The sequence below is a fragment of the Patagioenas fasciata genome, chromosome 6 (assembly GCF_037038585.1).
Source record: "Patagioenas fasciata isolate bPatFas1 chromosome 6, bPatFas1.hap1, whole genome shotgun sequence".
Lineage (NCBI taxonomy): Eukaryota > Metazoa > Chordata > Aves > Columbiformes > Columbidae > Patagioenas > Patagioenas fasciata.
This window is the reverse complement of record NC_092525.1, coordinates 14,606,480-14,619,413: the sequence shown is the minus strand read 5'-3', so window position 1 is coordinate 14,619,413 and position 12,934 is coordinate 14,606,480. Positions and strand designations below refer to the sequence as shown.

General features: G+C 49.6%; 1 protein-coding gene across 2 annotated transcripts; it reads left to right on the top strand.

Annotated features, from left to right (window-relative positions):
- Window positions 1-610: 610 nt before the first annotated feature.
- LOC136104058 (torsin-1A-interacting protein 2) lies at window positions 611-8,861 on the top strand. Of its 2 annotated transcripts, none has more exons than XM_065842685.2 (6): window positions 611-740; window positions 1,726-1,910; window positions 3,623-3,925; window positions 4,068-4,388; window positions 4,798-4,896; window positions 5,774-8,861. In XM_065842685.2, exons 2-6 carry the CDS (start codon window positions 1,877-1,879, stop codon window positions 6,538-6,540), a joined length of 1,524 nt encoding a protein of 507 aa, XP_065698757.2. In that variant the 5' UTR covers window positions 611-740; window positions 1,726-1,876; the 3' UTR covers window positions 6,541-8,861. The 2 variants fall into 2 exon arrangements, with proteins under 2 accessions (XP_065698757.2, XP_065698756.2); XM_065842684.2 differs by having other exon boundaries at window positions 4,798-4,962.
- Window positions 8,862-12,934: the final 4,073 nt, after the last annotated feature.

Sequence of the window (12,934 nt, the reverse complement as noted above, 5' to 3'; positions counted from 1 at the left end):
CATTGGTGCAGCAAGGCATAGCATCATTTTTTAGAAAAGCATTGCCTGAATGAGGCCAGGAGCAGCTACACCACCACCCCCACCCCCCCACCCCCCTGCCATTGCAGTCTCTGGACCACGCTGGAAGGGGAGCACTGGGGGGGGTCCCCATCCTTTGCCCTCCAGGCTGGTGCTAAACACACCCCATTTCCCATCCTGCAGCTCCCAGACATTTCCAGAGTCTGGGGTTTGCCAGCTACATGTGTGGGTTGTTTTTCTTGTGGCACTTCTGATCTGCATAAAAATCAACTCTCAAAATAGTTCCCTCTTCGCTGCCATTTAGTTGTTTAAATCTACGACTGCGTTACTTAACGCAGAAAGAAGCCAATCACCCTGTCTGCCTGAAGCAAAGCCTACGTTGACCACAGAGTTTCAGAAATACAGCCAAAAAAGAAGTTATCATTTCCTGAGCGCCCTTGAGAACAGCTGTTGCTTACCGGGGAGCAGCCGTCCGCCTTTGGCGAGAAGGAGGGAAAGAAAACTACACCTCCCAGCAGCCTGCCGGAGCCCGTGGAAGGGCAGAGTTCACTGTCACGTTGACAGCGCAGGATTTGGGTGCTCGTTGGGGCCACGGGCCGTCCTGCCACCGGCCAAAGGGCCTCTGGGAAGGGCAAGTGGAGGGGTCGGCACTGGCCTCCTCTTGCCACCCACCCCCCCGCTTCACTTCGCCACCTCGACCGGCTCCAAACCTCCAAGGCTGGGTAAGCGTCCGACTCCACAAAAAGCCACTTTTGTTCCTCTGACTTCCTTCTCCTGCCCGAGCGTCACCAGCGGGAACGGCACAGGGAGGGGAGGGACGAGAGCCGGGCGGCAGCGAGCAGCAATTACACCCCAAACACAACTCCAAATCTTGTATTTAGCAAAAAAACTCAGCTGTAGAGACAGCGCAAGAGGGAAAAGGTGCCCCCCTGATGCTCAAAGAGCTGCTGAGAAGGCTGGGCTTGAGGTTTTTGTACGGAAATCTGCATGAACCGATCTCCAGAAGGGAAAGTTTCTCGGGAGTTTTCCGTGCTGCCAGTTTTCCAGGCGCAGGCATTGTGCTGGAGAAAACCATCAGCTTCCTCAGGTCACACCAGTGAGCGTGGCTCCATCTGGTCCCAAAATGCTTTATGGGGGGATGAGGGGGAAATTATTCCTCTGGGGGTCTGGGGGAGTCAGGCTGCGGCTGCAGGTTCACAACACAACACAAGACTCTGCTGGGTCCCCTCAGATGGGTGCGAGGTGGAGTGGTGGTGACACTGCTATAGCGGGGCTGGGTGACGCTTCTGCCCGCAGCTTCGCCTTCCAGCGCCGCCATCACCTGCTCTGACATGCCAGAGACAGGACAGTAAGGTGGAGCAGGTTCATCACTCTGTGTCAACCTGTGAGATACCAGGTGCCCCAAAGCATGGGGGGCAGCCCGCTGAGCCCCAGACTCCTGGCCAGCCATCTGGGACCACAGCCGAGTTCATCTGGATGAGAAAACAGTGCCTCACCCCCCCATTAGCTTGTCCTGAGACAACTGTGATTTGTGTTAGCCCTTGGACTGCTTGTAGCCTGCCGGGAAGCAAAATATCTAATAGCCCTTGGGCTGAAAGTTCACAGTTATCGGTGACATCCTTCCATTTTCACAGCAGCTTGGTAAGCAAGGAAGGAGGAGCCTCCTTCTCTGCCATGAATCACTCCTCCTGTGTTTCTGCTTATCAGGTTTATGGGCATTTGAGGCCAAGAGGGAATGGCGTCTGTGAGGGGGATTGGACAGCCGCTTGAACAGCAGCAGGGAGGTGCATCTCCTTATGACCGAAGCAGAAAGTGAAACAAAACTGTGCAGAAGCCAGAGCTTCAGAGGAGAAAGAAGATGGAAAAGAATGCAAGTGTGGATCTGTCTGAAGGTAAGAGAATCCTACACTTTATCTACTAAGAAAATCCCTTTGCAAGAGATTTCAACGGTGACGTGGGAAACCTAAGCAAAAGAATAATTTTAAAATCCCCTCTTCTACAGACCAAGAAAAGCAAATTGCTACCTTTTTTTGAGGGATGAAAGATTAACAAATTACTTTCAGTTTTGGAGTCCCATCTGCAGCAATGTTTACACTCTGTGTCCAGGATGGCAGCACAAGGAAGGCTAAAAATGGAGCCCCAGACTGGGAGAGCTTTCTTCCTCGCATCCCAGTGCTTTCTGTCTACAGATGCTTAAATAATAGCCCAGTTTCCCACCACCTATGGATAGAAACCTCTGGAGGAGGCAGGGCAAGGAGTACTGTTTGTGCCCAGCCTGAATAGCAGGATACCTCCAGGTTCCTCATAGTTCGATTTCTACCAGATACTTAAATTCTCCAGGTGCCTTGTTATGACTGCTACAGTGAGTATTTCAGTGATACTGTGCTGCTATAACCAGCTCAGATCTGTCCTAGGCACTCAGAAGCGTTCCCGTAATAATCATCAACAAGGAATGTAAAAATCATGCTCCAAAGGACAAGCATGTTCTGGCACGTGACAAGAACAGCTTTTCTCTGTTTTCAAATTAGCAGGGAGTTTCCTGCCATTTTTATCAGTCTTTATCCTAATGTTAGCATATTGCTTCCTCTAACTGTAGTACTTGATTATTCATAAGCAAGTGTTCACAAATAGCACCTGAAACAACACTGTTTGGTCTTGTAAGATTTAGAACATGTTGCAAATGCTTATGCTCATCCTCAGAATTTCTCCATTGAATTACGCTCCAGTGTTTGCTTTTAATTACATGTTGCCATAGCTCTTTGGGAGAGCAGCTCCAGCACAGGAGCAGAGAAGGAGCACAAGCAGAGCTAACCTTTACATTCAAACAGATGGCTGAAATGCATTGGCATAACTATTTTGGCCAGTACTGAACAACAGCCTTAGAAATGCTTGAAATCCATCACCTTCATTTACCAGCCTAGGAAAACTCACTGTCTGTGAAGGATGCGATAACATATCCTGCCACTTAATGAAGAAATTGCCTGCCCACCCCACATGGGACAGTGTGGGACATCGGCTGGAACAGAGTTAACTTTCCTCATAGCAGCCTGTACAGTGCTGTTATGATTTGTGGGTTAAAAAAAAAACAAAAACAACCCCCAAAAAACTGTTGATAACACAGCAGTGTTTTGGCTATTGCTGAACAGTGTTGGCACAGTGTCAAGGCTTTCTCTTCTTCCCCCCTCTCCCCCGGCCAACCAGCTAATAAGATTGGGTAGGGACCCAAGGTGGGCAAAGGGAGATTCCATACAGTAAAACATCAAGCTTAGCAACAAAAACTGGGGTACAGGGAGAAAGGGAGAGGGGTTTGGCTTCCAAGGTGGCCATCACTCAGACTGGCCTGGCAGCAGTCTGCCTGTGGGAGGGGGTGAGCAATGGCCTTGGCATCACTTGTGATCTCCCCCTCTTCCCTCCAACTATTCAGCTGTCTTGATCTCAACCCATGAATTTTCTCACTTTCAGTCACCCTGTTCTCTCCCCCATCTCACTGAGGACACATGTTTCTGTAATGCAAGTACTGGGAGTTTTACAGGGTGGGGGGAAAGCACTGGGTGTTCTTAAGTCCTGAATGGCCAGCTGAGCTCATGGACTCCAATCCCAACAGCTGGGCCAGCCCAAGATAAGGTGGAGAGCACAGCAGAGCATCCTGAGCACCAAGAGACACCCCAAGAAACACCTGAGCACCAAGTGACAAGCAGGTGTCCTGAGACCTCCTGCAAACCAGAGGAGGACTCCTTGGTGAGTAAATCACCAACTGCTGGTGGGGGAGAGACAACACTGTCAGATTTAACCAGCCCCACAGTAGAGGAGCAGGTTAACCAGGAAACCGAAGTATCACTGGCAGAATCTGGGAAGACGAGAGATGGCATCTCAGAAAGATCCCAGGAAGAAGATGGCTTGGATGAAGGTGAGTCTCTCCCCATCCCTGTGTACAGCATTTCCAAAATTATGATAACTTGGCCTCTGCTTAGAGGAGGCAGAGCAGGAGGAAGAGTTGCTGGTTATTGTGCTGAGACTAAGTGTAGGTCTGCGAATTTTGTTCCCCACAGCCAAACTGGCCCATGATAAAATGGACAGTGAAGGAGATAGCCCTGTCCACCAGGAAAAACGGGAGGACCAGGACACAAGCAGGCAATGTGAAAGCTCCTGCACAGCAGAGGAAGATGCTTCATCAAGAAGCGAGTCACCGAGCTCTGACAGTAAAGTGACACATTCAGATGTAACTGCCACAGAAGATGCCACCAAGGACCCCCTGGCAGAGCAGAGCAGCAGTGACCCTCTCCTGGCTCAGGAGCCAGAAGAGCACACAGAGCAAGAAACACAGGAAAGCAGATCCCAAGGCACCTTAAGGAACAGATATGGGACCAGAGGTGAGCTGGTGGCTGTACAACGCTGCTCCTCCACCATGCACATCCCTACAGTCTCCATAGGCACTAGAAGCATGGTCTGGTGAGATCTCTAGTGCCTGTTGTCACCTTTCTGGACCTGACTAGGAGAGAAGGCAGAAGGAATTAACCGGCTTCCCTCTTTCTCTCTCCTTTGGCTATTGCCCTATTTTGAGAGGCATGAAACCACACCACACTCTGCGTCACCTTTCTCCTTCCCCTGCCCAAACAGCAGACAGAGCCCCGACTTAAATTAGTATTAACCCAAAGCCATATTTTCTACTAACTCTTTCCCTCAGCTGGGAGCTCCTGGCAGCTCTGTTGCTTTTCTTATTACAGCCCCATTTCCCTGTTCCCTGAAAAGGGAGTGACACATTTCTTTCTCTTACTGTAGGGTACACAGCCCCAAAGCCAGAGGCTCAGTCCTGCTTGCAGAACATCACCAGCCAGAACACAGACCAGGAGAAGGCCAAAAAGCCCCTGTTCTGGACAGGTGAGGAAAAGAAGCTTCCCCTGCCTGGTACTCATCGACCAGAAGGCACTAATCCTCTGGGAACAAGTAATGAAGCACATTTAATTCTTCTTCTCTCTCAGAACCTTTCACAGTCTTTCTGAGGGTTTAAGGGAAAAAAAACACCCCTTAAAAATAAGCTGAGTTTCAGCCTGTAGTAGCAGCTTTCCCTCCAGCTCCCCAGCCTCAAAAACAGGCACAGTATGTTCAGTGTGACAGGAGCAACCTGGCATGCCCTGGGAGGTTTGGGCTCCTCTGCTGATGTCCCCCATCCCAGTCTCCCTGTGTGTCAGGTTGTCCCAAGCTGATCTGCACCACATGTTTCTCCCGGTAGAAAGAGACCCTGCTTTGCCATGGAGAGGAATGCAAGTTGTTTGTGGACCTCACTGTCCTCCTTTTCTGGGCAGGAGCATGGTAGCCTTTGTTCACCCAGCACAGCTGGGCAGTGAACACAACAGCTGGGTCAGACACCTCCCTGTGTGGAGGTAGTTGCCCCAAATGGCCACAAACATTGAAGAGAACAGAGGAAAGGGAAAAAGAAGAAAGCTTGTGGCCAGCTGCAATCTCCTCAGGAAATTCTGCACTGTGACAACACAGCTGTAGCCTTGTTTCCATCTCTGTAGCTGTAGCCCCTCCAGCTGGTGTACAGTAGCATGGGTCCCACAACATTGGGCAAAAAAGCCTCTTCTCCATTCCTGGACCTCCAGAGAACATCCCAACCTTAACCACTTTCCTAATGCTGGGAGTTGAAGGTCTGAGAGGGGAAAAAGAGCCCTTGTAGCTACTTTCTAGCATACCACTGCAGGTCACTTGGGACTGACTTCTGTTCCCCTTCTTGGGTCTCTCCTACGTCGAACAGGGCTTGTCGTTGTCAGCCTCATGTTGCTCGGCTACTGCATAGTCTGCTTCATCAGCCCGTCCGCCGAGTCACAGCCAGCCCCTAGGAACCCCGCAGTGGAAGCTTTCCTGTCCCAGTTCAACCAGCTGCAGGACAGGTTTCCAGGGCAGAGTCCCCAGCTGTGGCTCCGGGGGCGCAAGTTCCTGCAGAAGCACCTCAACACATCCCACCACACACAGCCGGCCATCGTCATCTTCACAGCCGCCCGCAAGGGCAAGCGGACTTTGCAATGCCTTAGCACCCACGTGGCCAACACTTACTCAGCCGCCCTGCACGGCAGCACCGTCCAGATCGATGGTACGGATAAATCCAGGCTCCAGAGTGACCACGCCAAGCTGGAGGTGGACTCAGAGCTGAGCTCAGCTTTTGAGGCGGGGGGCCGTGCTGCGGTGATACACCGCTTCGAATTGCTGCCGGCGGGGGCCACCCTCATCTTCTACAAATACTGTGACCACGAAAGTGCTGCTTTCAAGGATGTAGCTCTGCTGCTGACCGTGCTGCTGGAGGAGGAGACCCTGGAGACCCACATCAGCCTCCCGCAGGTGGAAGAGAAGGTCCGCGACTTCCTCTGGGCCAAGTTCACCAACACCAGGACCCCCAGCTCCTACGACCACATGGATTCTGACAAGCTGAGTGGGCTGTGGAGCCGCATTTCCCACCTGGTCCTACCCATTCACCCAGTGCAGACCATCGAGGAGGAGGGCTGCCACATCCACACCAAACCCTAGGGACAAAGGCTGACAGAACCCCAGGAAGGGTTGGAAAGAGTCCTGGCTGACTCCAGTGCAGGTGAAAGCACAACCAGTGCTATTAATATTTCTCTTCAATTTGTTTTACCAAACCTTCCTGGGAAGAGTTTGACAGGTACACAGTGATCCAAGCCATTTGGCCAGCTGATCCTGGAGGTGATAAATCACATGCTTCCTGCGGGCAGATAGGAGTGGATATTTTAGTCTGCTAATTGCACAGGACAGCATCATTGTGTAGGGAGGCAGGAGGGAAAACAGGACTTTGCAGGTAGTGTTTCTATCAGGAAATACACAAATAGCATACACAACTATTACACCAGAAAGACAGCTCCATTCAGTAGCTCTTCCATTTCTTGCTGCCCCTCAGTTTGCTAGCATCATGTACATCAGTTTCAATGTGTAACTAGAAGGTTTCTATCTCTTTGCAGAGAACTGCTGGAACACAGGAATGTCAAATTCCCCAAAGCCCAGCATTTTGAAGGCATGCTTCAAAAAGAAAAGCAGTTTGCTAGTCCATGGTTTGAGCAGTCAGTCCTGATAGAGTCTCGCACAGACTGACTGACACCCAGTAAAACCCAGATCCTAAATATATAATAGGATGTTCAAACAAACCTGCAATTCAGAAATCCCCTGAACATCAATCACAAGATATTTCAGCTTGTCAGCACTTAAACCCTGCACAAAAGGGGGGATCCCACCAGGGGATCCCATATGCCAGAGAACAAGCTCCAAAACTAGAGAGCAGTGAAACAGAAACCACTTCATTGGCACTCTGATAGTGTGAAGCCTCAAGGGATTCCACACATAAAAGAATGACTAATACAGTTTAACTTAAATGCTGCCTCTTAAAAAACCAGTCCACTCCTGATCCCTTGGCCACCAAAAGGCTATGATCATCTCTTATGTCTGAAGCATTAGCTTTGGTCTCACACAGCAGATTGCTCTTCACCTGGATCTCTGATCCATGCATAGGGCAGGGAGCTGGCTTATTGCCTCCTCCTAGCTACCTTTTTTTGATGAATGTAGATGTTAATATTGATATTTATTTCAAACCATGTAGAGCAGCACACCAGGTCCTTGCCCTCCAAAAGCACGTTTGCTTCCCTGCCAGGCATCTGCTAAAAAAAGCTAGGAGCAGAGCTGGGATTAGCTGGGAAAGACAATCTCTAGCGTTAACACTAAAAATCCTCAATGAAGCAGGTTGGTTTCCTACAGTGCCTCCTCTTCCACATCCCAGGAAGATGAATTTGAATCCTGGCAACACTGTGGGGTCCCTGCACACTGTGTCTCTGCAGAAGCTCCGAGGTAGACCAGCCAACTCAGGGAACACCCTGAGGAGCAGGTGATGGTTATGGCATTTATAATAAATAACCCAAAAATCAGCCCCAGGTGTCAACTCTTGTGCCTAACATGCCTGAGAAGGAGCAGCTGTATGAGGGCACAGCTTATTTCTATGTGAGCAGCACAGACTGGGGCCTTGCAGAGCTGGGCTTTGTGTCTGAACAAGACGCAAATCAAGAACACTGTGATGTTTTTACAAGCATCACACCCAAGTGCTCCTTATGCCAGAGGGACCCTGGTGTCAGCCAGGTCTCCTGCCAATGGTGCCTTGTCGATTTGCCCCACTGATGGCTCTGCTGAGGCGCAGCCATACACCCCAAAACCACAGCCTGTCTCCTCCTGCCACGTGCCTTGACCTGTCTCAGGAGATTTGTAGCCATCAACTTGGAGGAGAGGACAACACAAAGGAAGAGGAGGGGGGTATTTGTTCAAGCTAGAACCAAAGAACAGACTTTTTGGTTGGTTGGGAACATGAACACAACTACAGGGGTTTTAACCACGATGGATGCTGGGCTAGGTGTGAGAATTACCTGCTGGAGCCCAATATCAGCAGGGCAACCCAGGGCATGGTTTTGTATGAGACACGAGTTCATTCCTCCTCTCCCTCCTTTTTATTGCTATACACTACCTTGGTAACAGAAAACACTGTTTCTTCTCTGCACGGTTCGGTACGGGCGTTGATGTCAGAACCGGCAAAGCGTTAATCATGTTATGTCAATATCTTGAAGGAAATCTGTATTTTAACATTATCTCGTTCTCTGTTTTATGTACTGTGTTTGTAACGCATAGCCAAGGTTTGCACAGACGACTTCATGCTGCTTGGGCACATCACTGTAAGTGTCGCCCACCCCCGCTCTTCCAATACACAGATAATTTTATGACTTTATAAAGACAGAATTTCTGCTAGCTTCTGAAACAAGGCTTCTATTTAAAAATAAATAATGAGATTGTGAAAGAAACCAGCGAAGTCTTTGAAGTGATACTGGAGTCCTACCATATTCTGGTTTTTCCTCTAGCTATTTTCAGTTCACTGAGCAACAGAGTTCATCCTACCGGACAAAGTTTTATTTATGTCAGGGCTGTAGTTGTGCAAACAAGGTGAACATTTGCTTTTGCTGGAAAAATACCCAACAAACTTTCTCTCAGTTGTTTGGGACAACATTCACAGCTTTTTCAACTAAGCACGAAACTAAAAACAAACTTACAAACAGCCAGACTGAAACATACTGAGGTTTGCATAATACTTAATGATAACAATTAAACTGAAATCCACAGACAACTGAAATATTTTGGAAATGCAGAGAGCAAATGTTTCTCATTTCAACACCCTTGATCAGACCGGTTCCATCCAATGTCACACCACCTCAGCACATACAAATCTTTAAGTTTGTGGCCTAAACAGAGAGAGAGTTGATTTAAAAAGATTTACATGTTATTCTGGATTTTCTTCAGTCCCTGTCCAGGCTCTGGCAACTTAAACACTCATAACATTGGCATCTGTTTTCAAATCCGCATTCATGTGATCAATTTGCAGAAGTAAACATCACTCATCTCCTGTTTTCGGGTGCGAGAGGACAAGATTTGGTCCTAACCCAAGGATTCAGATGAAAATCCAGTGTCAACAGGTGCAGTCATTGCTCGGATGCCAAAGCCAGGCTGCTTTTTTACTTCTTACACATTAATTTGAAAGTGAATCCAAAGGGACAGCTGAACGAGCTCCAAGAGCATCTCCAGGCAGGAGGATGCAGTGGTGGTTTTCCCCTAGATGATGTGCCCACCATGATGTGTGGTGGTAAACAACAACATCATTCTCATACCTGCTCCAAAAACCAGTTTGAACCAGGAGTGGGAACGGTTCCTGCTGTTGAAGAAAGGCAGTGAAACAGAGCAGGTAAGTCCAGAGGCTGCTCAGCAGCGACTGCACCTCCCTGTAAATTTTAGGGCTAAATATGCAGCCTGTTCAAAGGAAGGATCTTTAATAAGTATAACACCAGGCGAGAGCCTCCTGCGAGTCCCTGCAGTGGCCGAGCAGCACTTTCCTCCCTGGTTTTCCTCCCTGACATCCTTCAGCTGTCCCTCGTGCACTAGTTCACGCAGGAGCATCTCTTCCTGCACATACACACACTACTTTGAAAATTACATAGCAAGGTCAACCAAGGTGGAAAACCAGTTCTGGAAGGCCAGCCTGGACTGCTTGGCTGCAAAATGAGTGCTGATTATACATGTGAGCATGCCACTGTCTTATGAGGTGACATAAACTCATCATCCCCAGCATTCAAAGGCGAGTGGCCCAACTGGTCCTGGACAGGCTCAGCATACCACCCTGCAGCATCCCTGTCCCTGCAGCAGGCACATGGTGCCACATCTCTTTTTACCCCTTTGCACTAGCATGGAATAAAGCTGGAAGAAGGCAGGATGCAGAGAGATGGATACGAACCCAGCTGAGCCACGTCTCTCCTGCTGAGCTTTAACCTCTGGGAGCTCCATGCATGAGCAGACTTCCCTGCCACAGGGCTGGTCCCTTGAGGGTCACTTTTAGGCCTGCAAAACCTCCATTGTGAGAGAGATTTGCAGATATCAGGAGCTTAAGACTTTTTATTTCCCTTCTTTGTCTCTCCAGGGGAAGCAGCCACACAATGAACTGCACAAAGGAGCTTGGCCTCAGCCTGTGGGATGCAGATCCAAGAGCCTGAAAGGAAAAGGCTCAAAGAACACAGCTTGCAAGCATGCTCCTGGCACAGGGAGGGGACAAAACCATAAGCAGACCTTCTGCTGGCCTCTCCCTGCTTTGGCTGGACTGTGCAGTTATGCTCAGGCCAATGGGGCTCTGTAGATCCCTCGTAAGGGCACTCAAGAGCTGAGGGTGCTGTCAAGCCCGAGCAGAGGCAGCAGCATGGTTCAACACAGGGAACGGAAACAGCCTTCCCACACTATGCATCCTTTGAGGTCTGTTCCATCCTCTGCCCTGGCAGCCCAGGGACCACTCTGACATCTCAGGAAGCAGCTTCAGGTCATGGTGATCTCCACAGAGGAGCAGACTTGGCCTCTTCCCACAGTTACAGCTTGAGTTGAATGAAGCCACTGCTTTCTCTGCATTCACAGAGCTGAACTCTTAGAGCTGCTCAGAGCAGCAGAAAGAAGGACCAGTCATTTCTCTGGTCAGAGCTTGTTTCTGCAGAGGGGAGCCTTGGACCACACAGGTTTCTCCTCAAAGGGAGACCAAAGTCCAGTTGTTGTTTCTGCTCCCAGGAGCACGAAGGGGCATCTGTGCTGGGGCAAGCACCAGGTAAAGCCAACTGAGTTATGGGGACTATTCAGCCAGATGGATTGACTGAAAACCTGGTGCAATATCCTGCAAGACTGCTATCAAAGACAGGTTCCCTCCAGCAGCTTGGCTGACGAGAGGAAAACACACACAGAAATAAAGAGGTGTCCAAGGACCTTCACACTCCAGGCCACTCTCTCACATACGTTTTTCTAAACTCTCAACCTCTGTAATTATCATCCTGGGACTTTCCCCACAGGAAGACGGCTGCCATCTGTAACATCTGCAAGGGAGTTGTGAGCAGAACAAATCCCTTCAGGTCATGTTAGAGGATGGTCTAACTCCAGTCCTGCAAGACCTGCTGCCATAGCAGCCACAGACATCAGTCCTCCTCCCCAGAGGCAATACCTTTTGATTGCTCTCCGGACTGTGGAAGCATTTCAGAGAAACAGTTGGCTGATTGAATCCTAATTCGATGAAACAAGAGGCTGAAATCCTAGGCAATGCCCAGAGGGCAGAGGATGAGTGAGAATCAGTCCCCATAAGCAGCACAAACATCCAAACGTGGCTGGTACCTGCAATGAAACACACTGGCTGGCTCCAGCTCTATTCTGATTATGGAAAGACTATCAGGATGAAACCACATGGCTCGGATACTAGTAGAGAAGAGATCCTCAACCTTTGAGAATCTTTTGGACATTCCCTGTTGGTATTACAGACTTACTTCCTGTTAGCAGGGCACGTGAAACTGGGAAGCAACTGGGGAAAAGCTCCTTGTAATGGCAGGGCTGAATGCAAAACCACAAAGGGCTGCTGCACCCGCAGAGCTCAGCCTGCTCACACAGGTAATACAGACCGCGGCAGAGCCAGCTGGCCCAGTTAGTAAGTGGCAACTTTATGGTCTAAATAAAGACAGTAGGGAAAAAAAAGTACAAATTGAGAGAGGCGGATTACAATTGCAAGACTAGATGCTGTTTATGGTGGCTGTTGATTGTTTTATTAGCAAGGTTTTAAATGCATTAATCAGTTCAGTAGCACTATCAAACCTTTCCATACAATGGTTTCCCGGAGGGGTCTCAAGACTACAAGGAAACCTTTATCCCTCATACCCTTACTCCCATATCGACTGAGAGGAGGAGTCAAAATCTCCTCCGAACAGCGAGAAAAAAACCACACTGCTTAAATTCAGGATGTAGAATGGCAAGCAGCATTTTAACATTATCTTGTTGCCTTCCACACCACATGTGCATCACCCCTGAGACCAGAAGAGGCTCAGAAGCTGTGCTTGTGGGATGAGAGCAGGACTAACAAGAAAGGTCAGGAATGAGGGGGCACAGAGGGGCCCTGGAGGGAAAAAGCATTGCGGTCCACCTGGATTTGCCCTGTCACGCTCCCTTAGCGCTTCACACGCAGATGCCTCTCCCCAAACCTCTGCACTCAGCAGCTTCTCCTGCCTCCCAGAGCTGCTGCTCAGGCCCTGGATTTGAGAGGGGCTGAAGACAAGGAGATGCACTAAAACTTGTGTGAGACTGGCTCTGCTACCGACTCCCTTGCTCAACTGGAGCCAGCCCCAGTTTTATTCTTAGGCACAGCTTCTCCCTCTCCTCTGTGCCTCTCCACAGCTTCGCTTACCCTGATCTGCAGGGCAGGAGCTGGCTCCAGAGGAACATTACACAGGGCCATGGCAGGGCAGGAAAGCCAAGAATTACGTCTGAAGCTTTTTGCCCCCCCGCCTTCATAGAAGACCGCTCACAGAGCAGCCACGTT